Source organism: Alexandromys fortis, unplaced genomic scaffold (genome assembly GCF_014885135.2).
Source record: "Alexandromys fortis isolate MF-2015 unplaced genomic scaffold, M_Fortis_MF-2015_v1.1 scaffold_60, whole genome shotgun sequence".
Classification (NCBI taxonomy): Eukaryota; Metazoa; Chordata; class Mammalia; order Rodentia; family Cricetidae; genus Alexandromys; species Alexandromys fortis.
In genome coordinates, this window is record NW_026067946.1 from 8,506,329 (window position 1) to 8,533,965 (window position 27,637).

General features: G+C 45.2%; 1 protein-coding gene across 1 annotated transcript; it reads left to right on the forward strand.

The window, feature by feature from the left end:
- Window positions 1–2,311: 2,311 nt before the first annotated feature.
- On the forward strand, window positions 2,312–25,417 carry LOC126506037 (vesicle-associated membrane protein-associated protein A-like). The gene is made up of 2 exons (XM_050149318.1): window positions 2,312–2,980; window positions 24,456–25,417. Exon 2 carries the CDS (start codon window positions 24,564–24,566, stop codon window positions 25,137–25,139), a length of 576 nt encoding a protein of 191 aa, XP_050005275.1. The 5' UTR covers window positions 2,312–2,980; window positions 24,456–24,563; the 3' UTR covers window positions 25,140–25,417.
- The last annotated feature ends 2,220 nt before the right edge of the window (window positions 25,418–27,637 follow it).

Consider the following 27,637-nt stretch of genomic DNA (forward strand, 5'->3'; position numbering starts at 1 on the left):
TGGGGGATGATGACATTCAGGCACCCATGGGTGGAATATGCTTCTTCCTGACACGACAACAGTGCTCCTGGAGCAGTCATGAGTGATGTCTGGTGGCTACCCAAGGGCACAGACGCTAAGGGTTACAAAAAGCAAAGTGTGGGCCGCTGATGGAAAAGGGAAGCAAGACTACAAAACAGCTGCAGGCATGTGCACTGAGAAACTGCGGTAAAGGGAGGGCTCAGAAGCTCCCCTCCCCAGGGTGAGTCCTTTCCAGTCAGCAGTCTGTCCCCTGTCCCCATTGAGCTATTATATCCACAAAATTAATTCTGTGTTAATTGCATAATCGTGTGCTATTAGTGTTATGGAATTAGTATATAAGGTACAGATCGAAGACGGAAGCGACCTTCCCAACAAGTCACCTGATAAAGATGGGCACCCACCCATGCACCACCCCACCACTGCCCAGGATCATGTGCCTGCTTCCTAGAACAAGAGCTTCCGGCTTCTGTCTGGGAGACAGTGGCTACACACCGTCTTTCCCACACCATCTGCAGTAAAGCAATAAGATGTACCATGACTGGGATAGCAGTGTGGACTTAGCATGAACGTTAGTAAATGGCCGGTGCCCCCACAACCTGGCAGTGACCGTTTAGGAGACTACTGTTGATTCTCCTACCTCAGCCGTCAGAGCAGCCTGGACCACGTGCTTCTTGGTCCTTCTGCTTTTTCTCAGCAAGTTATCAATGCCTGCACTCTCCTGCTGACCCCTGCCTCCCTTTTCTGGTGACTTAGCAGGGGTTCATTTCTATTGCTTACAAATGGAGAGCACGAGTCGAAACAGCTATCTCTTCTTCATTAGAATTCTGCTCTGAGTATAAACTATGTTTAAGCAGAAGGATGTGCGAGCAGAGTGCTGTGCTCTGAGTGTCTAATTCTAGCTGTGACTTCGGGGTAAGTGTGCCAGGCATCTGTGCATTTAGAAACGGTTGCACATCAGCTCTCGTGACATTCAAGGAGAGACTTTGTGTGGTGTAGCTGCTCATTTAAAGCAATGATGTTCTCGTGCTCCAAGCTGCCTTTATATCGGGTTTTAGAGCAACAGCGCTCTGTCTTATCCAGTTTCTTGAAGGTCCACATCCACCTTGCGCGGTCCTTTTTGGCTTTGAGTTCACTCACAACCCATTGTCATTCTGTCCCGCAAGTCTCTTTTAAGAGAATTTGTAATACCCTAGATTGGACTTAACAAGTACATTGAGAGGACCAGGCCATGTGGACATGGTTGTTAGGCAAGGCATGAATAGGGCCTGTCCCAGCGTCCAGTGGGGAAAGAGGAGCTTTTATTCTGAAAGGTGGGAGAAGAAAAGAGTGTTCAGTTCCTCTTCTGTCTGTCTGTCAAACGAGTCCCTCGACCAGGTAAATCTGTTACTTCCATGGTGCTGCCTTGGTTGAAATGAAGGATCTACATACAGTTACAAGAAGACAATCACAAGAAGTAGACAATAATGCCACCAAGGTGAAGAACAACTTGACTTGTAAGTGACGTGAAAGACAGGAGGAGTGGGAGGATAATTTACTTATGCAACCCCGTTCATGCGCAAGGGGTGATGGGGAGGCAGTGTGCACTGAACACATCATAAGCAAGGGCCTAGTGAAGTGTGAGCAGTGTTCTACATAGAAAGTAAGGTGTTGGGTGCGCTTGCCGAGACAGCACTGAGCCGCGAATGAAATACACTCTTGGAGAGCTATACTAGTCAACCTCTTGCACCTCAGCCACTTGTCTCAAACTTTTTAAATGACAGACAATTAGCAGGATCCCTGCTACCCTGACCAATCCCTTTACCGAGCATTTCCACTGTCAGCCCCTTCTCTGCACCCCTTACATTGAAGAACTAACTGATTGTGGGGGCAGATGATCTAGTCCACATTAGTCTGGCAGCTTTCCTAACAGCTATACTCTCCATCCACTGTGCCCTGAAGTGTGGACAGCTGATTTAGGCCTAGACCCCACAGGCACTCCAAGAGACCCGTGTCTCTTTGTTCTTGCTATCTGGGGTATCAAGGAATGGGGTGGCAGCTTCCTTTGGCTCCTCTGCAGGTGTGCCCAAAGGTCCAGATCCAGAAAATTGACAGCAGAATTCCATCAGAACGTAATTCGGTTCAAGCCATCAATAGGCATCATGAAGAAATCAAAGCAACATTTGATGGAAGGGAAGGGGTTAAAGGAATGGACCAGGAGCCCCTCAGAAGTGGTGTGACAGACTTGAGTCATGCTGGCCTTCGTTGGATTTAAAGCCCACTCAGGGAGGGGAGAGAGAGAGAGAGAGAGAGAGAGAGAGAGAGAGAGAGAGAGAGAGAGAGAGAGAGAGCGAGCCAGCCCATACCTGACATTGCTGAAATGCCAAGAGACCAGATAAACTATAGGCCCGAGGGCGAAACCTATTACTATTATTTAGCTGAAGGACATAACAATAAATGACCTGTAATGACATACTGCTATACCCATAGATGAGTACATCACTCAACCTGCATCAGGGAAGCTTCTTGTACTCGATGGGAATTAACACAGAGACTCACAACAGGACAATGTGCTGATGGTGAGGGACTCTGGCGGGCTCAGCCCTAAAAGGGATGTCTTCATCAAACCCCTCCCCTCAGGGCTCAGGGGTCTATAACAAAAGAGGAGGCAGAAAGATTCTAAAAGCCAGAGGTGGTAAGTAGATGACTCCATCCAGGGAAGCAGTATCTTCCAGACTCAAGAGGGCTGACGCACGTAAGAACTCACAGAGACCACCACCACAGCGCGCAGAAGACCAGCGTAAGCTTAACACAGACGGAGGGCCGGTAAGGAGGAAGGAAGGTGGACAGGAAGTCCCACCCCTAGCCGAGGAACCGTCAGCATTGGATTGCTGTGTGGAAAGGGAAAGTCAGCTTTCTCCAATGGTACCACACTCCCGAGCTACCCCATGCCCAGGTGTCGTTGGCTAACAAATGAAACTGGGTGAGTAAGGGAGGTGGGAAGGACCTGGGCGAGCGCGAGGGGGGTGGGGGTGGGGGGAGGTTACAGGACGGAAAAGAATATAAACAAAATAATATTATATGAAAATTCTGTTTTAATTAAAGAAATTTGTTTAAAAGAAACCGAGCCATGAGAGCCGGGCGGTGGTGGCGCACGCCTTTAATCCCAGCACTCGAGAGGCAGAGGCAGGCGGATCTCTGTGAGTTCGAGGCCAGCCTGGTCTATAGCGGTAGTTCCAGGACAGGAACCAAAAGCTACAGAGAAACCCTGTCTCAAAAATAAAAGAAAAGAAAAGAAAAGAAAAGAAAAGAAAAGAAAAGAAACCGAGCCATGAATGCTGTGTACGAGTTTCGAGGACAGCATGGTCCTGCAGCTGGTACAGCACGGGCGAAGGCCCCAAGGCTTGGCTTGGGTTTCCAGAAACAGTAGGCAGACCAGGGAGGATAGTAGAGTCTCTGGTCAGAGAGAGGCAGAAGAGAAAGGGCCGAGTGTGCTGAGCATAGACATGACCTGGTTACACACCATCGTCTTCCTTTGTTTATTCTCTCTACAAATAGGCATCTTTAAACAGGCTTAACACTTTAAAGCGCCCACTCACGACTTTTGGTGCTATCTTAACACTCTCTTATATGCGCGTGAACTGAACAAAGGTGGCAAAATGGCACCTTTGTAGCTAGAAAACCTAGGACCCCAGAAGAGACCTGGAAGGCTGGCTAGACCTCAGTCTGTGTATAATTCTGTGCTTAGATACTTCCAGTTCTAGGGGACTTACTGTTTCGTATAATTTTAAAAAAATTAAATTGTCCTAGCACCCAGGAGGTGGAAACCAGAGAATCAGGAGCTCAAGACCACCTTCTCCTACATAGTGAATTCAAGGCCTGCCTGGGCTATATGAGACCCTATCTCAAAAAAAGGTACTTAAATGTGACTCTAGAGAGAAACAGACGCACACAGAGAGATAATCTCTCCTCATCCTTTCTGTTATAAAGTAAAAATGAGTCCCGTTGGTGATTTATCTCAGTGTTAGAGTGCTTGCCTTGCATGCTCAAGGCCCTAGTACCACATATCAAGTAAGAAATAAACGAATAAAACATAAAACCCATGAGTCTCCTTAACATGGAGTCTCTCTCTGGAGCACTGCACTGTTGGGAGCAGCTTTATCAGCCCTGTACCTAAAGGGTGCAGGTATATGTCCCTTGGCTGTTGGGTCAGGATGGATTTAAGTGTTCATCAGAAACCACTTAGAAAGGGAAGCCTCATTCTATTTGTCTCCCAGGCTGTTGCCAAATGATACTAGAAGCCCTCAGAGCCCATCACCTGGCTTCTGCCAGAGCCCTGCAGATGGCCAGCCTGCGCGTGTCTGAACCTAACCGCTGCTGCATTCCACTCCCGCCCTCCATCTAGGTCAACAGACATAAATAGACACGAGGAGAGAGGGCGGTGGCCCAGTTCCAAATACCTATGCAAATATCAGCTCCATTCTGCCCTGGGATACTTAATTTGGAAGGACCACACACAGGGGTTCTAATTTCATCCCGTGGTGGCACACCCCTTTCTACTCTCTACCTAGTAAACCTGGCTTTGTCCTAATACTGACATTTTTATGTACTTAGGATTAGGATGCAACTATTTGTTGATGAACAAGACTGCTGAAAAATGGGCTTCTGAATAAAACTTGCATCTTATAGATCACCACAGAAAGTGTCTTTAATGTGGGAGAAGGAGGAGGTCTCAGAACACTCTAGACGAGACTCTAAAAAGTCGTTTAATCGGTGGCTGGGGGTAGTGGCTTAATCCCAGCACTTGAGAGACAAAGGCAGGTAGAGCTCTGATTTGAGGTTAGCCTGATCTACATAATAAGTTCTAGGCCAGTCAGGGCTACACAGGGATACCCTGTCTTTAAAACAAAGTGAAACAAAAACATTGATTGGAAATTGACCCTGCGTCCTAGGAAAGAATAAAAACATTAATCCAATAAAATGTTTTGTGTAGGGTTTGCTCCAACCTCTTGAGAGCTTTGCTTTTTACTTTTATAAGTGATACCCTTAACAGAGGTAGTTGCAGAGGGCATGAGTCTGCCACTTGGAACACCTCCAGTCATCCTGGGATCTTTCGTCTCAGCCTGCTACTACAGACTGAAAATTTGTGCGCCCCATCCATTTCTAAAATCCGTAATTTGAAACCTGGTCCTAGTGGGATGGTAAGAGTTGGGGCTTTGGGGAAGTGAGTGATGATAAGGGTAATCCACTGTGAACAGCATTAGTTCCCTTGTGAAACAGACCCAGAGGAAACTCCCCTGAGCCACCTATGAGGACACAGTAAAAAGGTGGTCGTCTATGAATTAAGTCATGGGCCCTCAGGACTTACCATTCTGCCAGTGCCTAGCCATCCAGCCTCCAGAACCCACAGGAAATAGACTTTGATTGCCCAGGCTACCTGCTCTATGGTATTTTTGTTAGCATAGACAGTGGACTAAGACATTTGATGTTGCAAGTGCTTGAACGTAACATCTTTTGCTCTGATGTGTTTTCTTAGAAAATTCAATGGCCACAGCTCTTTGTCAGGGAGAGAAAACTATCATACACAGATGATATTGTTTTTGGTCATTTGGATTTTATTAGGAAATTGAGGGCGCAGCTGAACTCGGATTTTCAGCAAGCATTAGCCACTGTATACACGTGTGTTTTCCTTTTCTGTAACTCAGTGAGCTCCCTTCAACTTTCGTCAATGCCCTCGTCCCATTACAGGAAACCAAACTTCATATATACACATACATATATACACGGCAGCCACGTTTCTTTCTTCAGAAAATGAGCACTTTCTCTTCTTCAGCATTTCCAAGAATCCTTGGGCTTATTGGAGTATTTGCAGCATCATTTGTTCTAAATAGTGTTTCTATTGTTCACTTAGTGGTCATCATGAGAAAGAAATAATATATCAGATAGACTCATATGTTTTAAAACCTATCCTGTACTTGTACTTAATAAACTATAAACATACAATGAAGGGGTAATAATCAATGAATTCTATCTGTGTGTGGGTATATTGTTTGGAAGTAATTGTTCCCCTTTTAAAGGGGATTATCATAGACATAGACACATGCATGTGTGTGCATGGTTGTGTTTATCTCTGTGCACGTGTGTGTGCACGTGTGTGTGCTTGTGTGTGTGTGTGTGTGTGTGTGTGTGTGTGTGTGTGTATAGAATGAGGGCCCTTTCAATCCTATCAGATATGGCCACCGTTGAAATCCTGGTGTACTTTCTCACACTTTGATGGTGGAAACTTCACAGCCAACCACTCTCTGGATAAGGCAGACAGTCTGTGAAAATTGTGTTTTCAGCCTTCAACTCATAGAAATGACACTCTACAGATAGGTGGGTGTGGTTTATTTAAAGAGAGTCTTCGGATTCTGGAGCAAGTGGCCACATTGACATTCCTCCGATTTTCAAGGTATATGTGTAGCCCTCATCTATTAAAGTAACCTTGACCCTACCCCATTGAACTTTGGGGTTTAAAGATATGTCTGAAAGTAGACGCAATAATGATTTCTCAGTTATTTGAATGACGGACTTTTTGCTTGTTTGTTTTTTTGCCATGTGTCTTGCTTGATCAGGGAGATTTTCCGAACTGCATACTTATTGCAGTTTCTTACTTCTTTGCTTTCACTAATGGCCTGCAAATATCCCGAGACCCCTTTTCTTCTGAAGAAAGGCGGTTAAGCTGTAAAGTCTGTGGCTAAAGTTCCCTTGCCCTGAAGCCGAAGTTCAAGGGGCCTCAGCCGTTTGGAAGATGCCCCATGCATGTTTCTGAGCACAGGCTCCAATGTCCTAGACTAACTAGAGAAGCACACACACTTGCTTTTCCCCTCCTCTTCAGGCAGGTTCTGCACCAGGTCTCAGGTGCATGGACAGATCTGTGGAGGAAGAATAGACTTGAGCTTAGGGAAGTACTGGCTGCCCGCAGAGGGACGGCAGCATAAGGGTTTTGCCCAGCAGGCAAAGCAGAAAATCTTTTTATTCTTTCTCTGAACAGAAAGGTTCTCTTGACCATACATGTTTCAGCTTTGAGCTTTATGAATTTTACAAAAATTATATTGGAAGGTTCTTAAAGTTAACATTTTGGGTCTCCATAGAAAGATCATAACACAAAATCAATTTAATATCACTTCAGTTTAGCTGAAGTGCTGCCTCCAGGACTGTTCCAGGGACAGACCTGCCTGTGGAATGAGGGAATGAAGAGAGGACAGACACACAGATACAGATGAGCTGGAATCAGGTCGTCTGGCCTCTCTGATGGAGAAGCCTCAACACCTGGGAAGTTCAGCATTTACTGTGTACAGTTGAACAGGAAGATGAGGTTATTGCATGCAGGTAAACGAGGAGCCAAGGGTTATAGTTGTCAGGGTTTCTGTTGCTGTCGTAAAACACCATGACCAAAAGCAACTTGGGACTGGAGGAAAGGATTTATTTCACTCAAGGTTCCCTAGCAGTTCATTATCAAACAGGAGAAGGCAGGAAGTCACACAGGGCAGGACCTGGAGGCAGGAGCTGAGGCAGAGGCCTTGGAGGGGTGCTGCTTACTGGCTTACTCAACATACTTCCTTTAGAATTCAGGACCTCCAGCCCAGGATGACAACACCCACAACTGACTGAGTCCTCTCCTATGAATCTTTAATTTTAAAAAATTCTCCACAGGCTTGTGTACAGCGATCTTATGGCGACATTTCCTTAAATGAGGTTCCTTCCTCTCTGATGACTTTAGTTTGTGTCAAGTAGCCATAAGACTCTCCAGCACAAGGTTATACAGCTGAATCAAGGAGGCGGGCTCGGTTTATCTCAGTAAGAACAGTCTCTTTACAGGGGCTCTCTTAATGCTGTAAGTATCTGGGGATGGGATGGGGGAGGAGAGAACACTATGGTAGACATTTTCTACACATACTGTCAACATCTGTACACAGACCAGAGGAAGACTTTGCCCTCCCTCTGGAGTGTCATTCATGAAGAGTCATTTCCCCATGGGTCTGAGGTTATGGTCCTTGACGTGACTGGCTCATATCACCAACACATACATACTCAAGCCTTCACACACACAGGGCCTCCACTCCCTAACTCTAAGGAAGTATTCTCAAGCCAAGCATGGTAGCACAGATCTTGAATCCCAGCAGAAACAGGCAGATTTGTGTTGTGGAATATTAGTTGAAGATGTATTACATTTGTTTATGCTGTGGAATGTTTGTTTAATGATGCAAAGATGCGCTGCATTCTTTTATGCTGCTTTTGTTTAACTCTGTAAAGCTGTGTTACTTTGCCTGCCTGATTGGTCTAATAAAGAGCTGAACAGCCAATAGCAAGGGAAGAGAGAGAAATGGGTGGAGCAGGCAGGCAGAGAGAAGAAATAGAAGGCCTAAGAACAAGAAAAAGAGGAGAGGAGGACATGCAGCCACACAGCCAGACATGGAGTAAGAAGGGAAGAAAGATATATAGAATAAAGAAAGGTAAAAAACCCAAAGATAAAATGTAGTTAAAGAGAAATGGTATAATTTAAGTTAAAAAGCTCACTAGAAACAAGTCAAGCTAAGGCTGGGCATCCGTAAGTAAGGATCAGTCTCCTTGCATTTATTTGGGAGCTGGGTGGTGGGCCCCCAAGAGTTAAAAAACAAAAACAACTACAGATTTGTATGTGTTGGAGGCCAGCCTGGTTCACATGGAGGTGTAGATCAGCCAGGGCTACATAGTGAGATTCTGTCCCAAAACAACAATGAATAAAAAAAAAAAAAATACAAAAAAGACACACACTCAGAGAAAAGTGAGGGAGGGGTGGTCTATAAATTGACAAGTATCAACTTTACAAAAATCCTCAGTAAAATCTTTTATTTTCTTTTGATCACCCTTGGTAAAACTTGGTAGAATTCCCTGGAGAACCGTTGGTCTGGAAGTGGCCAACAGACTCTTCACACGGCCATTTCTGTGGCTACACAGAACACTCATTCATGCACTGTTGTCTGTGCTGGCTTTCTTGTTACAGTATTGATCTCACTAGTCCTGGCGGTGATAGCGCACACCTTTAATCCCAGAGCTCAGGAGGCAGAGGCAGGTGGATCTCTGTAAGTTCGAGGCCAGCCTGGTCTACAGAGCGAGTTCCAGAACTGGCTCCATAGCTACTGACAAATCCTGTCTTGGATAACCAAAACAAAATTAGTTCTGGCAGCCATCATATGGCCCTCAAGCCTAGGTTATCCACTATATATATTGCCCATAGGAGTCCTTTCCGGAAGAGTCTGACATTTTTAGAGATCCATTGTTTTTTACACTCCCCGAAGTCATTAGCAACACATTTAGTGAGTCCCTGTTATACAGCATGCTCTCTCTCTTCTAGATGGTGGGGAGTGCAGCAATGACTTAGAGAGCCATCTCCTCAGCATGGACACAAAAAAAAATGAACATGGGATTTGTGTTCAACGTCTTATACAGCGTGAAACCCACATGGGTGCGGCACTGATGAGAAGCCAAGGCTGAGCGCGCCCGGATGCACACTTAGGAGGGGTGCTAAGGGGTCATTACCAGTTCTCTGTTGCTCCTCAGGCTGAATGGCTTTGATGGCGGCAGAACTTGTTTTAGAAATTGTGCTTAAGTACCTATGCCAGGCCAGGACCCACTGCCAGTACTGTGTGGAGCTGCAAAAGAAGCCGAAATTCCTCACAGAGCGTGGTAACCAGTTACTCCAACTGGAAGAGACCAATAGGAGGAAGACTAGAAAGCTATGAGACTAAGTTTTGTCCTAGGCTGCCGACTTTTCACAGCTCCATACCATAAACATGAGCTTAAGGGCACAACAGGATGTGCGCTAAAAGGCTGCAGGAGATGCTTTCTTCAGTGGCTGGGGGAAGCGGATGTTTTTGGGTATTTTATCTGCGTTGTATAAGTCACTGTGTTGGGGGTGGAGAAGTACTCTGATTAAGTACTGATTAAGCTGGAAAATTAGTAAAGGAATTAAAGGTAACACTGAGTCAGCAGAGAGGAATTTGGGCACGGTCCTCCTCTTCTCCTAGGCTAACAAGGCCTGACTATGGAAGATCTGTTTATTTTTGATTCATGCCTCATCTAAGCATAAGGCATTCTTTCTTTTCTTCATTCCATGTTAGAAAAGTCATGACAAACAAGCCATCATGTAGAACGGTCATCTACTCCTGTTTGTATCTCTGGCCAGACCAAAAAAAAAAAAAAAAAACCAGAAGCAAAAATACTCTGTCTAAACTTCACCACCAATATAACTTTGTGGCTTTTCAGGAAAAGAAAGAAAAAACTGTGCCTGAGTTTGGATCGGATAATGAAAAGTGGACCCCAGATCCGTTTTCAGACCGTAGAGGTGCCTGCTGTTCTGCTTGTTCTTAGACAATCCGCTCCGCATTGTAAAAGATGGCAGAGTTCTCACGGTCCCTGGGGGAGCAAAGCTAATTCCTGGTCTGTGGGAGCATGTTTGTTTTGCAATGATCTTAATTTACCCATAAATATATTATTCTCCTCCGAGGCCCATATAAATATAGTTTTAATTGCATGCCAACTGTTAGGCCCAAATTAGACCGCTCTGGTTCGTCTCTGCCAAGGCGGGAGAGGGGGGGTGGGGGGTGGGGGTGAGGGAGTGTTCTGGGATATTGGAGTTGAGATTTTTGTGGCTTTGGGAGAGAGAAAAGGCATGACGAGTTTGTGGACTCCTGGCTTCTGGGTCAGACGGAATCCGTGTTCAGATGTTTCCCAACAAGCCCAGCCAGCAGCGATGCCAGCCTTTTTAATCTTCGCTCTTCCTTTGAACCCCCGTGGTCCATTTGCACAAACGAAGCCACGGAATGAGTCAGTGACTGCCCTCCTGGCTTCTTCCTGCTTTCAGCCTTTCTTAATTAGCAGAAACAGGCCCCGCTTGGAAAAGATGTTTGTGCCCTCATGACGAAGTGCCTTCAAATAGTTGCCCTCTAAAGGAAAAAGTAGGGCGATCTTACAAATTAACTCGAGCACCAGGGTATATAGGCCACGTGTGGAATGAGGTTGACCCCAATAGAAGCGAGGTTGGGAGCCAGTCGGGGATTTGAACACCCTCCCCCACCGTCAGCACGCCTCCCACCGTCCCATCCCAACACAGCAACTGAGGGCTCCAGGCACGAGCTTCCTGTTTTCAGACCGAGAAAACAGAGACTAAGGACATGTGCCTCAATGAGTTGCTGTTCTTGCTAAATCAGATGCTCTTTAGAAAGAGGGTAGCGAACACAGTTGCTTCCCGTCTCAACTTCCCAGCGAGTAAAGCGCACGCACACTCGCCTCCAGCTCCGCTTTCTCCTGTCCCATTTTTCTTCTGCGGAATGGCAAAAGCTGAGGTACCAGGGTGGGTGAGGCGAGGGGTTAACACTGAACTCAAAATCCAGTGCTTTTTCCTAACACAGTAACGACTAGAAACCACAGCAAATAACCGGGATCCTGGGTATCAAATGTGGTGATGGACAGCAGGCATTCATGTCTGTTAGTGCCATGACTGTCCGGAAGCATCCTTTATGCCCTTGCGCTAAAGCACCAAGTGCCTTTTTAATCCTCGCTTTATATTTTAAACAATTAAAAAAGTCAGTCTTTTAAAAGGATTATTCAAGCAGTCTTGAAGGATTTCCACGTTTTCTTGAAACACAGATGCTATTCTTCCCTCCTGCTTACTGGTTAGAAAGGAATATACTTGGGGCTAGGGTGTCGCTCAGTGGTAGAGCATGTGCTTACCATGTACTAGGCTCTGGGTTCGGTTCCTGACACCAAAACAAACAAGCAAAGCATTTACCTATATAAGCCCAGAATACTGACAATTACCTGCGATTTTCAATTTTGCCGTTATCGTAGTATTCAGTTAATCAAATAATAATTTGAATTCTCCTTTGGGAGTGCATAGAGTTTTTGTATGATCCCTGTTCATATTTGCCGTGCCTTGGATTTTTTTCCCCCTGACAGATCTGTTCTTCCATGTTTCTGGGAATGTATAAGAATTTTCCACAAAATTGACTAAAGTTTCTTCTTAGGTCTTGCCCAGTGTTGCTGTACCAAAAACGTGTGACACCATTTTGCCTCTTCGTCACTCTGAATCTCCTAACTTAGTTATATCTCAGAATCAGAAAATAGTGGAGAGAAACTGAAGCCCGAGAAATAGCAAATTCTCAAGCTGATTCCAGACTTTGATTATCGATTTCCCAGTGAATTATTTAAAACAATCCTATCTGCTTAAAACTGCGCTCCCGGGAGTGGATTGCACACAGTTCTTAGTCCCTGCAGGACTGCAATGGTAGATTTAACCATGCAGGAGGAATGCAGGTGAGTTTAGCCATACGATACTGCAGTGGTGGGTCCAGCTATGCAGTATTGCAGTGGTGGGCTTAGCAACGTAGGGCTGCAGAGGTGAATCTAGCCATGCAGTTCTGCTGCGGTGGGTTTGCACCTGTGGGTTTATCAACAAAATGTATTTCTTTATTTTCCTTTCTGGGTAGAAAACACACGTGCTCTTTTGTAGCTTCTGGGGGACACCTCCTTGCCTGTTTTCTTCACGGTCACACATGCTCTTTCAGGAGGAACTGCAGCAGAGAAAGCTGTCAAGAGTGTCCCTCCATTCTGAGTGCCCCAACTAGCAGGCCCTGCCACCATTGCATCAGTTTGCCCACACAGTCTTTCACTGGCTCTCCTTGACACACGAGGTTCATCACAGTGGTGATCCACTTGCTTGTCCCACTTCACCGTACAGTCCTGGTCATTATTATCAGTCAGTGCATCAGGTTACTACGTCTTCTAAAGGTAGTTTTCTTCCTTTGCTTGTTGCATGTGTATGTGAATTTTCACTCAATATGTTTTCATTAGTGTACATTGATTATGCGTAATGAGGGAAATTATTTTCATACATGTAAATAATGTAAGTTGATCATATTTATCCCATTTTGATCATCTCTTGTCCTCTTCCCCACTCATTCTGACCCCTATCTTCCCAAGCAGCTCCTATTTCATTTTCATGGGTTTTTTTTTGGGATGGAGTGAGGTGTCTAGTTTTATTTGGAGGATCATGGGTGGAGGCTAGCTTACAAGCCTACCGGTGGCTACAATACTGAAGAAAGTGTCTCTCCCTTGTCAACCACTATCAATGTATAAAACCATAAGAGATAGATAGATGATAGATAAAATTTTTCAGTGCTTGAATTTTTTTAATAAATAGAAATCAAACAAACTCAGAATCCTTACGCTCACTGAATCATGGACTTAATGCTTGCTGGGATCCGGTGCTAGCCCGGACTCTAAATTATTTCTCTCGACCAGACCCCAACATAAACTGTCTCTCTGGACTGGTGGGTAGGTGCGGAAATAAAGACACAACTCACATGGTTTTATTGGGAGGGAGATTCTCAGTGATCCTTCATGAAGTCTTGAGTTTACATTCTGAAGAATTCTCAGGGAACCGCCCGGGGGATCTTGGGTGGGGATCTTGGGCAGGCCGCTCGGGAATAGCCCAGGGAATTTGCAGCATTTTGAAAATTTATTATCCAAACAGCCTTATATACCAAAACATAAACTGAGTGGGAAATATACCAGCATTCTGTTTCCTAGGTAACCAGGTGAATGGCTTTTAGTCACATCCACAACTACCTATCTGCTCTGTATGCTAGCTGTCACGTAGGCGTGAATCAGCATCTCTATCAGGCATCCTCCAAATTACAAAGAAAGGAGCAAAACAACATCCTGACCCTTTGTTAGGTAGCGACAGCCTGTCTGCAGGGCTACGTGACCATCCTCAGATACTGACTTTAGAGCCTGGCTGCCACACCAAATAGAAATATGGGCCTACAAATGCTTCTGCTCACCAACACCCAAAACTTCCTAGGTTCAAGTTCCCAATGCCTAGTGAGGCTATATTTGGAAATAGGACCAATGTGGAAGGAATTATTATAAAATGAGGCCATAAGGATGGGGCCCAGAGCCAGATCCATTTGGATTAGTATCCTTTAAGACAAGATACCAAAGAACTTCTTACTCACTAAACCTGCACATCAAGTAAAGACCAAGCCAGGAAGAAAGTACTCATCAGAAACTGAATCAGCACATTGACAACATCATCATCATCATAACCACCATCATCATCACCACCATCATCATCATCACCACCACCATCATCATAACCACCACCACCACCACTATCATCATCATCATCATTTTGTCTCCAGAACTGTGAGAAAGGGAATTTCTGTTGTTTAAGCTACCCAGTCTCTGGGATTTTGTTACAGCAACTAACTGGACTAAGACAGGGGAATCCAAATTCTTTCTTTGTTGCTTCCCTTCCTGTTTCAGTTTTAGAAACATTTACAAAACAAAAAGGAGGAAGAGGGAAGGAAGAGAGAAGGAAGAGGAAAGAAAGGGGAAACAGATGTTGTCTAGAGGTTTGTTTTCTTTTGAGCATGCTTGGCAAAAACGATGTTTCCAAGCCTAGCATGAATAAACACCAAATTAAGGGTCCAACAGTCTTAATAGCTGATGCCTTAGAGGTAGCAGCCATCTGATGCCCCTGGCTCCCAGCATGCCAATTTTCCTTTGCAGATTCCTTTTCTATTTCTGCTTCATGGACCCAGAAAAGAAAGCAAAAGCCAGGAGGGGTCCTTCTGGGGGGGGAGGGACAGCGTCTGGGAAGGAAATTGACTTGGACTTGGCCACTGGGTGGTATCCCCCAGACATGGCCCCCTGTAGGTGATGTCCCAGCAGTGTGGTCCAGACAGAGCCGAGTGGGACCTTTGCTGTAAGCAGTGTCTATCCTAGATTTATGCAAGAGAGGTCTTTGGGGGGGCTGGTGAGATGGCTCAGTGGTTAAGAACACTGACTGCTCCTCCAGAGGACCAGGGTTCAATTCCCAGCACCCACATGGCAGCTCGCAGCTGTCTGTAGCTCCAGTTCAAGAGAATCTGACATCGTTATACCAAATGTGCATGAAATAAAGTTAAATAAAGTTTAAAAAAAAAAAAGAAAATGCCCTGCAGACTTGTCTACAGGCAATCTGAGGAAAGCATTTAAAAAAAAAAAAGAGAGAGAGGTCTTTGGACTTTAATGGGTCTCACACTGATCTGCAACTTCACCTTTGCCCATCCAGAACACATGCTCACCCTTGTGGACAATACTCTGGGTGCCAGGATGCTGGGGTTACCTGCTTATGTGACCCGATCAAACCACCACCGTTGCCTTTGGGGCCCTCGGGTAGGCTGTGGATGTCTGTTTTGGGGAGAAGCACGGTGAGTAGAAAGAACTTGTGGGGGATTCTCGGCAGTGTTCATGAGGCTCCTTGTAGACTGAAACAGGGTTAGGGCTGGGCCAAGGTGAGAAAACATGTCAACAGCTCAGTGTTCTCCTTTATCAAATATCATTTCTATCTAATAAGTGCTTTTCAATATTCTATAACTATTTAGCGTTGCCGGTTCAGTCCCAGTCCCCGTGGGCTGGGTAAAAACTTAAAAAGAAAAACACCTGCACGTTTAGCTCTGCTTTATGATAGGAATTTGAAGCACTCTTAAGAGATTGTTAGTAGTGGTGCAGAAGGATTTCTGGGGAAAACAGATCACAGAGATTAAGATAAGGAGTGACAGACAGGAAAAGTTCAGGTCAAACAAAGAAGGAAAAGCTTGGGCCATAAGAGCCCTATCTTAGTCTGGATCATTAAGACACAGTAAATGCAACATCTTGGCAATGCAGATTGGGTTCGGGTCTTCAGAACCTGGTGTTTGGAGCCTCTCATCCCTGTAGGGAATGGTGGGGACACTGATGTTACTGAAAGGAATGTGGCTTTCAAGGGATGGACCGTGGCTTGTCCCAGGTTTTGTTGGTGGCCTAGTAGTGACCTTTGCAGCCAGAGAAGCGGAAGAGAGCTACCGTGTCAGCGCGTTGGAAACAGGAAGCTGTCAACAGTCCCTGACCTTGACTCACAGTTTACCCGCGGGCTCCGTCCGAATTAGCTTGTTTATTCTTCATAACTTAATTAGCAACTACTCCATTTTGCAGGTGAAAAAAACTGAAGTGCAAGGTGGTTTATTAACGACTCCCCGAGATGATGTCACTCCCGTGTGAGAGCAGGAATCCTGTTTGTCTCGCCTGCAGCCCTCATGGCTTCCTGTATTGTGTCGGGAGCCGCTCTCCCACAGTGGGAAAGAAAGGCTCTGAGGCAGTACCCGCAGACCTGTGCCGGTTCGCAGCATAGATGGGCAGTGCCACTTAACTGGCTTCTGGAGTAAGCCAGGAGTAGCAGAGACGGCGCTTATCTACTGAGCATTTACTCTTTGTGACTTGACCGTTTTCATGATTTCTTTAGATGGCCTTCTATTGCTGTGGAAATGAAGACTGAGAGTAAATCCTCTGCAGAGCTCACACAGGGGCGGAGCCACAGAATTCACAGAGTTAGGGGCGGAGCCACGGAGCTCACTTAGGGACAGAGCCACAGATTTGGTTTGATGCTTTGTAATTCCGTAGACTCTTTAACTGTTCGTTATCACATTTACTTATTTATCTATTATTTATTTATCTATTTGTGTGTGTGTGTGTGTTGTCATACATGTGTGAACAGACCACTTATGAAATCCAGAAGACAGTCTGTGGATGTCGGTTCTCTCCTTCTGCCAGGGACTGGACCAGATTATGAGGCCTGGCAGCAAGCTTCCTTACCACTGAGCCCTCTCACTGGCCCCATAGATTTTTCTCTTAAGAACACTACTAGATTAGTTATTTTTCTCACTGTGGTGACAAAATACTTTGAAGAGCAACTGAAGGGAAGATGGGCTTACTTTGGCCCATCGTTTGAAGGACCAGCCCATCACCAAAAGGAAGACATGACTCGGGGAGTGCCGAATGAGTGATCGCTTTGCATCTGAAGGGGGAAGGCCTGACAACAGGAGTGCAGAGTGAGTGAGTGATCGCATTGCGTCTGCTGTCAGGGAGCAGAGAGCCCTGTATTCTGGGCTCCTTACTTTCTCTCTCCTTCTGCTCCATCTGAGACTGAAGCATATAATAATTGGAATGGATGACACACAAATTCATGAAGCGGTCTATCTTTTTGAGAGGGGTGGATCACTTCCCTCCCATCTTTCACCAGTGGTGACGGTTGTAAAGGTCATCTGGATGTGGCTTCCTGGGGGAAACAACCCAAGCTGGGAAACAGCGACGTGCTAAGCGTGCAGATCCTTGATTTTATCTTTGTTGTGGTTGTAGTTATTATTATTATTATTGCTGGTTTGTTGTTTGAGATGGTTCTCACTCTGTAGCTCTGGCTGGCCTGGAACTTCTCTGTAGACCAGTTCAGCCTCGAACTCACTGTTGACTCACTTGCTTCGCACTCCCAAGTGCTGGAATTAAGGATGTGTGCTACAGTGCCCAAACGGGTGACAGTTCTGAAACAGCACTCTGAAGGCCCTTGTCTTAGGGATGCTCATGACCAGAAAACCAGAATCGTCTCCTTCCTGTGTCGGTCCTTCCTGCTGGTCCTACGTGCCCCACAGACCGCTGCAGCATGGCTAGCTCAGTCAGTACCATCTGTATGCCATCGTATCACTAACACTTGGTGAACGTTCACGCCTGCCAGACATTGTGGAGCTTGTTTGTGCGTTATCTGATTCAGTCCCCACTATAGCCTGCAAGACAAGTGCTTTTTCTTTTATCATTTCTGTTTTACATTACTGCTCAATGGAGTTAATCTTTCGAAGGACTCACAATGGTAAGTCACCAAGCAACATCTGAAGTCCCAGACACTTAACTTTGGTTGTTTTTTTTTTTTTTTGAATTATTAATTCTTGCAGTCCAACAGATGCTTTGTTATGGTTGTTTTGCTGATGAGGAGCTTGCAGTTTAAAGAGATGAAGTTCTGTCCTGCAATTGGTCAATGGAGGGCACAGACTGGGGCCTTCCCGTTGCAGGCCTGTGGGTCTAGGCTCTTCCCTACTGATGTGCCTACTCGCCCTCAGATTTTAGCTCTTCCTCCCCTACCCCTAGCTGTCCCTCCCCCCAAGGCTTTGTTCTCTTCTCAGTGACACCTGATACTCATCTCTACTCGCAAGGTTCAGAACTCTGCCACTGTATCACCTAGAAATAGGGAATTGTGCTGGACAGTTTGATGTCAACTTGACACAAGCTAGAGTCATCAGAGAGGAGGGAGCCTCAATTGAGAAAGTACTTCTGTAAGATCGGGTTGTACCCTAGCCTGTAGGCTGGACGTTTCCTTAATTAGGGATTGATGGGAGAGGGGCCGGTCCATTGAGGGTGGAGTTACCCCTGGGCTGGTGGTACTGGGTTCCATAAGAGAGCAGGCTGAACAAGCCATGCTGAACAAGCCAGTAAGCGCATCTCTCCATGGCCTCTGCATCAGCTCTTGCCTCCAGCTTCCTGCCCTGTTAGAGTTCCTGTCCTGACTTCCTTCGATGATGGACAATGATATGTGTAAGCCAGATAAACCCTTTCCTCCCCAAGTTGTTCGTTCATGGTGTTCGGTCCCCGCAATAGTAACCCTAACTAAGACAGGTATCCTGCCTTGGTCCTGCCTTTTAGCAATCCTAAACCTCTATTGAAACGATGCAGACCGTGGCGGGCACAAAGCAGGGAGACTCTCACACATACAGCGCCTTTCCAGCTTGTTTCAGTCTACCGTGCCAGGGGGCTGACCGGAATACTTTCCTACACAGAGCTCATGGGCTCAAACTCTGTTCCTATGAAAATCAGATGGGGCAGGGTGGGAAGAGGAGACGAGGGAAGCCTCTGCCACCTTTAAGCCAAGGCAGAATTGAATATTGACAACGTTTTGTCAGATCTTTAAATTTTATGTGTCTGAGTGCTTCCTTTGCCTGCATGGATGCCTGTGCACAACACGAATGCCTGGTGCCTATGGAATTTAGAAGAGGTTGTCAGGTTCTCTGCTATTGAGGTGGCATATAGCCGCAAGTCACTGTATGTGTCCTGGGAAGTGAATTTTAGCCATCTGGAACAGGGTTCTTAACTGCCGAGCCATCTCTCCGGGCCCAGAATCCTGAAGATGTTAACACAAACACACTTTCTACAAATCAGAGCAGTATGGGGGAAAGACAGACAGCAAGACATGTTGCTAACTTCCGTGATAGGATTGGGTCTAGAGAAGGGGCTCTCAACCTCCCTAATGCTGCTGCGACCCTTTAGTACAGCTCCCCATGTTGCGGTGACCCCTGACCAGAAAGTTATTTTGTTGCCACTTCATAATTGTAATTTTGCTACTGTTGAGTAATTACAATGTAGATATCTGTGTTTTCTGATGGTCTTAGGCGACCCCTGTGAAAGGGTCATTTGACTTCCTCAAAGGGGTCTCGACCCACAGGTGGAGAACCACTGATCTAGAATTTAAAATTCCGTGATGTTTGCTTGGTATGTTGCCACCTCTCCTGTAGGCTGATCTCACTCAGAAACCTTGGCCCTTCCTCTTCCACCATGGTTCCCCTCTCCTTTCTGCACGCACATCTGAGTTGCTGTCCTCTTTTCTGGGTTCAGTCTAAATCCTGCACACTCCTCAGGAAGCAGGAAGCCTTTTGAATTCCTCCTGCTCAGATAAGGCCCCTTTCCCTAAAGCTAGCTGAGGCTCTTTCTCCTAAAGTTAGCTCACCGTTTAGGAGGTATGATGACTCCACTCCAAGAGGCATTATCCTGAAAGGAGGTTCCACTCCTCCCCCAACCCCTTTGGGCTTCTGGCCTCCTGACAGGACTGGTCTCTGTGGGCAAGGCTCTCGAGATGTCCCTGCTTGTATTTTACTCAGTCATTGTTACACAAGAGGATGGCACACCCGTGGTGGAGGTCAGCTATTGTTTTTGTCTGACCTCCATCCTTCCTTCTTTCCCTGGAGAAATCACCTCAGATCTTCCTTTGAGTGGCTGGAGAAGGACTTCTGACTAAAGCTGGCCAATCATGTATTTCATCCCTCAAATCATGTGATTTGTTGAAATCGAACTGATTCTGAGTATACCATAAGCAAGCCCCAACATGAATCACCACAGGACTGCTGGGGCTACAAAAGAGAGGAAGTCAGCCAAATAGGAAAGAAAGAAAGTAAAGTTTCTGCCATTTGCAGAAGACATGATTGTATCTCTAGAAAAATCTAAATACAACCACCAAAATACAGACCTTCACAAACTCAGTAATACTGGGAGATACATTACCAACACACAAGAGTCAGTGTGCTTTTATGAACTAAAACTGAACTCTCCCAAAAAAGGAACAAACAAACATTTATGAACTAAAACTGAACTCTCCAAAAAAGGAACAAGCAAGCAAACAAACAAAAAGTGCTATTTTAGTACCATTGGAAGAAAGAAACAAAAAACAAAACAATAACAACAGAAACCTTAGGAGTGGATTCAACCAAGGAGGTAAACAATCTATAAATCCGCACCAAAAAACTGTGAGAAAATGAAAGAAATGCAGGAGACAAATGGATAGTACAGCCCATTCGTAGATTGAGACAGTTAATATTAAAAATACCTACACAACAAATCAATCTAGATAATCAATCTAGAATAATTAGCGCAATCCCTACAACAACTCAATACTTTTCTACAGAAATAGGAATCAATCCTAAAATTAATATAGAACCCAAAAGACCCTGAACATCTAAGAAAAACATGAGCAAAAAGAAGAAAGTAAGGTACCTCGCTGCCTAATTTAAAGTTCCGCTCTGAAGCTATAACAACCATAGCAGCACAGTACAGCATAGCAATACACATAAAGACCAATGGGGCAGAACAGAGAACTGCTTAATAAACTGTGAGTTTACCATCAGCTTTAACAAAAGTGTCAAAGGTGTCAGGGACACACAGTGAAAAAAGGATGGTCTACGGGGGCCGAGGGATGGCTTAGCAGTTAAGAACATGCACTGACCTTACAGAGGACACGTATTCGGTTCCCAGCAGTCACACTGGGTGTTCCACGGTAGCCTGTGACTTTAACTCTCGAGTTATCAGACGCCTCTGGCCTCCTCTGAAGACACTGCATCCATGTGCAAATAACCCCACACGGACAAACACATAGAACTAAAGATAAAAGAGGAGAAAAGGTCTTATAGATGTACTGAGAAAGGAGAGCACATGTGTGGGAGTGGAAGTGGACATCCAGCTCCTGTGCGAAAGTCAACTTGAGCGGATTAACCGTGTCTCTAAAAAGTGAGGCAGAAATTGTGAACTTATTAAAAGACAGGGGTAAGTCTTCTTGGCATTGATTGGCCTGGATAGCAAGGGCAGAAAAAGTAGAAATAGACAAATGGGACTACATTTAACTTAAAATCTAAAGTCATTGCAAGCTAGGTGTGGTAGGGTACACCTGTAAGAATCATGAGTTCAAGGCTAGCCTAGGTTACAAAGCGAGAATCATTCTCCAGAAAAAAATTTTTTAAAAAAATGACAAAATCTTACGTGTGTGATGTGGTGAGTTGATGAATTAGTCTGACTTAATAACTTGCAATACATACATATATCAAAATGTTCCATGCCATAATTCATACTTTTTTTTTATTTGTCAATTATACTATAATAAAGCTGTAGAGGGCAAAAGGCTCTCCTTTTCGGGAGAGAGACTGTCTCTATGTTTTCTTTAATTTTCTTAGGGAGACAGGAACCAGTGTTCTGAGAATAGCTCCAAAATAAGGGAAATTCAATGAGAATTTAGCAAGAGAGAAATGAATTAACCCAACACATCACTTCCTGTAGACAATACATTTCTCTTTGTTTTTTTTTTTTTTGACTTATAGTAGAAGTTGGACCAAGTAGAAACCAAAGCCTTAACAAGTGAAGTTTCCCAATCACTGGATTGTTAAACCTGTGCTACAAACCCGTGCCTATTAGGAAGAGAACGCTTGCTACCCATAACAATCGATGTTTCAACTCCTTACTCCTCCTTTGGTACCGGAGAGTGAAGAGGGGTCCTGCCTGTGACTTCAGCAGCCTAGGCTTTGCTTGGGATCCAACCGTTTGTGGTCCCATCTGAGTGGACCGAGGGGATTCAGAACTTGTGACTATGCTGAAGGCTGTTATAAGGTCACGCATCTTCAGATAATAGAAGTCTATGATGGATATCTAATTTTGTGGCTGTGCCATGGCTTTTGAATGGAAGTATGTACTCTAGACTAGAGGCATGGGGAACCCCAGTATTTGGGAGAGGTGAGAGACAGGCAAGGAAGATCACATTAACAGAATTAAGCAACTGTCAACCAGAAGATGGAGCAACCTCAGAAAGTGGAAATGGTATTTCTGGTCCTGTCTCCTGCTCGTCTCTCCCCATCTTCCTTTTTGTTGTTTTGGGTTTTGTTCTTGTTTTGAGACGGAATCTCTAGTAGCCTAGGCTGGCCTCAGACTGGCTTTGTAGCTGAGGATGACCTTGAACTCCCTAATTCTCCTGCCTCCAGCTCCCAAGTGCTGGGCTTTCCGGGCCGTGGTTCCATGACTGGCTGCACTGCTCCCTGGGTTGTGTCCCCCTTCTCTTTGCTCCAGATGGAGTCGTCAGTCTGTATAGCACTCACTCTCGGCTGAACCCCATGCCTTGCTCCTGGTTTGGCAGGAACTGACAGACGGTGTTGCCTGGAAGCCTCCTGCCTCACTGTTTACTCTGGGAGAAGGAAGTTCTGTGGCTCTAGGTTAGCCTTGACCTAGTGACCCAGAATAGAGATCTGTACTTCCCGTCTTTCCAGGCACAAATCCCCAGACCTTGCCACGAGAGAAAGGGATGGACAAAGGTGGGATGAGGCTGAGGCTGGCTGGGGGTGGGGGATGCTAGTGCCGGTGTGTGGCACAGGCAGGGGAAGTTCAGGAGAGGCCTGTTTTTCATTTGCCATAACTGAAGGCACACAGGACAAAAATGAGTCAATTGCCAGCCGACTCCGGCTCTGGTAAGGCTCCATGTCACCCTTTAGCGGCACCCAAATCCTGCCTTCTCTCCTCCAAGCTGCCACACTTTCATAAACCACAGCTGGGATTTTGTGTGAAATGGTGGTGTTGCCAAGGGTTTGATAGACTCGGCTACACTGTTTACTTTGTGAATGGCGGAGCCCGAGCAATGGTCTGTACTAATGAGAACAATTCCACCCTCCGGGCCCAGTCAGGCCACACAGACACGCCTTTGTTTTTACATTAAGACCTTTCACCTGAGCGGGGTGTGTGTGTGTGTGTGTGTGTGTGTGTGTGTGTGTGTGTTAGAGTACTGGTGTAAACACATGTAAAGCCCTGGGTTTTGTTCCTAGCACAACACCTTGTAGCAGGATGGTGGGATGAGCAGAAACACCTTGTAGCAGGATGGTGGGATGGTGCCCCTCTGCTCCTATAATGAATATTTGCTCAGCACCAGCAGCTGCTCAGACTGCATCTCTTATCTGTAGACAAGAGGCGGCCTTACCTAGGAGGCACGTGACTAATAAGAAACTGGAGTGTGTGATGCGTGACTCTTCTCACTGCGTATTCCTTCACTTAACCCACACAACCCTGACAGCTGCATTTCCAGGTGAAGGCATCGAGGGTGAAAGGGACCAGCTGAAAAATGCTGCGCAGGGGCAATTCTGTCCCCGCTTCTTCCATCCCACCCCTAGGGGGCAGAGGGAAGGGAGGCAGGAGTTCTTTATTCATTGCCTCTGGGGTCTGAACACTGATAAATTCCTTTAGTGTAAACGCCCCCTCTCGAGAGGGAAGTCTTTTAAGTGGAAGATGCATATAAAGTTCCAAGAAAATAAATGATGCCCGTAGGTTTCTGTTTAGACTGAATCCTTTCTGTTGCTGGGATAAACACCATGACCAGAAGCCACTAGGGGAGGAGGGGTCTGTTTTAGCTTACACTTCCAGGTCTCCTGTCCGTTACTGAGAAAAGTCCGGGCAGGAACTCCAGCAGGTGTCTTTAGAGGAATAACTCCCCTCCCCCGCAGCCCCGTGCATCTTAGACAGTCCAGGCTCACAGGCCTAGGGATTGGTCTCCTCACATCAGCCGTCATTGGTGACAGTCTCTCACAGATGTGCACATAGGCCCTTCAGTTTACGCTCTTTTCAGGTGACTCTAAGTTATATCAAGTTGGTGACAAACACCCTAGGAGGCAGATTACACCCTAGGAGACTAGTGTGCAGTAAAATTTACTTATTGCCACTAAATCATACATCTAAAAATGTCAAGAATTGTTAATTTTTTAATGCAGTGTGGTATTTTTCAACATTTTTTTTTAATGTTCAGGAAAAATTTTTTAAAAGGACATTATCAACACGGTGTGTAGAGTCGGGGAGCGTTAGTAGAATTCAGATGTGCTTCTTCATACCCCATGGTTAATACACATGAGTCCTCCTTCCACTAAGAAATGTTGACACTGTTCTTTGACAGTTGAAGCTCAATAACCCATGTTTCTCTCTGAGGCATGATTATGATTTTACAAATCTCATATTATCACCCCCCCCAGCCGTGTAAAATCCAGGGACGGGAGAATGCCCAGGATGGGAACGCGCGTGGTCATGGCGGTTGTGACGCGGAGACCTGGGATCGCGAACCGCCGCCGGCTCCGGTCCCCATGGCGTCCACCTCCTGTGCCACCGCAAAACCCTCGCAGATCCTGGTCCTCGACCCGCCTAAGGTCCTCAGGTTCAGAGGTCCCTTCACCACCGTCGTCATCACGCATCTTAAACTGCACAACCCGTCACTGAGGAAAGTGTGCTTCAAGATGAAGAGCACCAACCCTCGCTGCTACTGCGTGCGTCCCAACAGCGGCGTCGTCGAGCCGGGCTCCACAGTGACCGTCGCCACCATGCTGCAGCCCTTCCGCTTCGACCCCAGCCGGGAGGTGAAGCACAAGTTCATGGTGCAGACAATGTTTGCTCCCCCGGACAATCCGGATCTGGGGACCGTGTGGAAGAAGGCGATCCCCGGTGAAATCGTGAATTCGAAACTGAGGTGTGTGTTTGAAATGCCAAAAGAGTCTGGAAAAGGGGACGAAAGCGTGAGACTCAGAAAGCCAGCGCAGCCCAACAATCCCAGGGTCGCCTCCACCACATCCTTGAAGAAGAGTCGCACCACGCCTCTTCCGGTTGTTCTGCTTATGATTGGAGCAGTTTTAATTGGCTTCTTTCTGGGGAAATTTATCATGTAGAGTGAGGCACAACGGTATCCCCCCCCCACCCCAATTTAGATCAGAAACAATAACAATAACGACAACAACAAAACATCTTTTTACCCATCATCACATGGGAAGTATGATTCGTGGTGACCAACTTTGTGTGTGTGTATAGTGTCACAAAGGCTTCGCCTCTGATGATCTCTTGTGGTTGGAGGAGGCAATAAAAAAAAACACAACAAACAAAAAAACTGTTGGGCTGCTGGACACATTGTATATTATCAGATGATCGCAAGTCAGTCACTCATTCCTGCTCCACGAATTGTTCTTTTGCTTTTAATAAGAGTTCAAGAATGGTTCAGTCTTGTAAAGGTTTATTTTGCGAGTTCCTTTGGTTTTTAACCTGCTGTGTGACCTCTTGATATGCGGTTTATTGGGATTTGCCAACACGCTCTTTCTGGAAGTCCCGAGAGGTGTTTGGGGTGAATGTGTGTGTGTGGGGGGGGATTATCACACGTGCTAATATGGCAAAAATACTCCTATCCTTTCTGAGGTCATTGTTGGCTGAAGTTTTTCACCTTTACAAATCTGCCCCACTCTCCTTGTTTCCTCCCTTCTTCCCTTCTACCCTCTCCCTGCCCCCCCCTCCCAGTTTACTCGGGAGATGTTGTCTTTTTCTTCTTCCTAAGTGGATCCATTTATGTTTCTCTTAGGGTCCTCTTTGTTGTCTAGGTTCTCTGGGGTTGTAGACTGTAGTCTGGTTATCCTTTGCTTTATGTCTAATATTCACTTATGAGTACATACTATATTTGTTTTTCTGGGTCTGGGCTACCTCACTCAGAATGGTTTTTTTTTTTTTTTTTCTAGTTCTGTCCATTTGCTTGTGAATTTCAAGCTGTCATTTTTTTTTTCTGCTGTGTAGTACATCATTGTGTAAATGTATCACATTTTCCTTATCCATTCTTTGGTTGAGGGGCATATAGGTTGTTTCCAGGTTCCGGCTATTATGAATAATGCTGCTATGAACATAGTTGAGCACATGTCCTTGTGGTATGATTGGGCATCCTTTGGGTATATGCCCCTAAGTGGTATTGCTGGATATTGAGGTTGATTGATTCCTAATTTTCTGAGAAATCATCATGCTCATTTCCAAAGTGACTGTACTTCCACCAGCAATGGAGGAGTTCTTCCCTTACTCCACATCCTCTCCAGTAGCCTGTCATCAATGTTTTTGATCTTGGCCATTTTGACAGGTGTAAAATGGTATCTTGGGGTTGTTTTGATTTGAATTTCTCTGACTGCTAAGGAAGTTGAATATTTCCTTAAGTGTCTTTTGGCTATTTGAGATTCTTCTATTGATAATTCTCTGTTTAGATCTGTATCCTATTTTTTAAATTAGATTATTTGGTATTTTGGTGTCTAGTTTCTTGAGTTCTTTGTATATTTTGGAGATATGTCCTCTGTCAGATGTGGGCTTGGTGAAGACCTTTTCCCATTTTGTAGTCTGCCATTTTGTCTTGTTGGCCATGTCCTTTGCTCTACAGAAGCTTTTCAGTTTCAGGAGGTCCCATTCATTTATTGTTTCTCTCAGTGTCTGTGCTGCTGGGATTATATTTAGGAAGTGGTCTCCTGTGGCAATGCATTCAAGGCTACTTCCCACTTTCTCTTCTATGAGGTTCATTGTGGTTGGTTTTATGTTGAGGTCTTTGATCCATTTGAACTTGAGTTTTGTGCATGGCAATAGGTATGGATCTGTTTGCATTTTTCTACATGTTGGCATCCAGTTATGCCAGAACCATTTGCTAAATATGCTTTCTTTTTTTCCATCTTAGAATTTTAGTTTCTTTGTGAACAATCAGGTGTTCGTAAGTGTGTGAACTGATATTTGGGTTTTGATTTGGTTCTATTGATCCAACTGTTTTTATGCCAATAACAAACTTTAACATTTTTGTTAAAACCTGCTAACAGATTCTTTTCTGGCGGCTTGAGGTGTCTGTTGTGTCCCAGGGCAGTTAGAGGAAAAGTACGCTTTGTGGGAGTTTGAAATTTATATTGCATGATTTTCTCTTGCAATGAAGCCCTTCCACCTACTTTACTATTTGTAACTAAAACGCCATTTATTGAGAAAAGGAGTTGATAGACCTTCAAGCTCTTGCGGTAGTTTGAACAACTGTAATTGGTTTGCTTTCCAGAAATATAAAATAATTCTTCGAGAAGTGCTATATGGCCTTGAGTCACGTATGTGCCATGCAGTTGTCTTGGGTTTAAGTCATTCCATTCTTGTCATTTCTTATTCCACTGTCTTCTCAAGCCAGACTTATTTGTCTGGATTTTGAAGTATTAGCCAGCCTAATACTCCTATTACTTTGTAACATATTTCATAATCACAGTTAAAAATAGGGTGTGTTTTTCCCCTGTCTAACTTAACATTTCAAATCAGTTTCCATTATGGAAATTTAAAATTACTGAGCAAACCCCAGGAATTTCCTTTGCGAAAAAGGACTTTTTCTTTGCAAATCAAACTGTTAGTCACG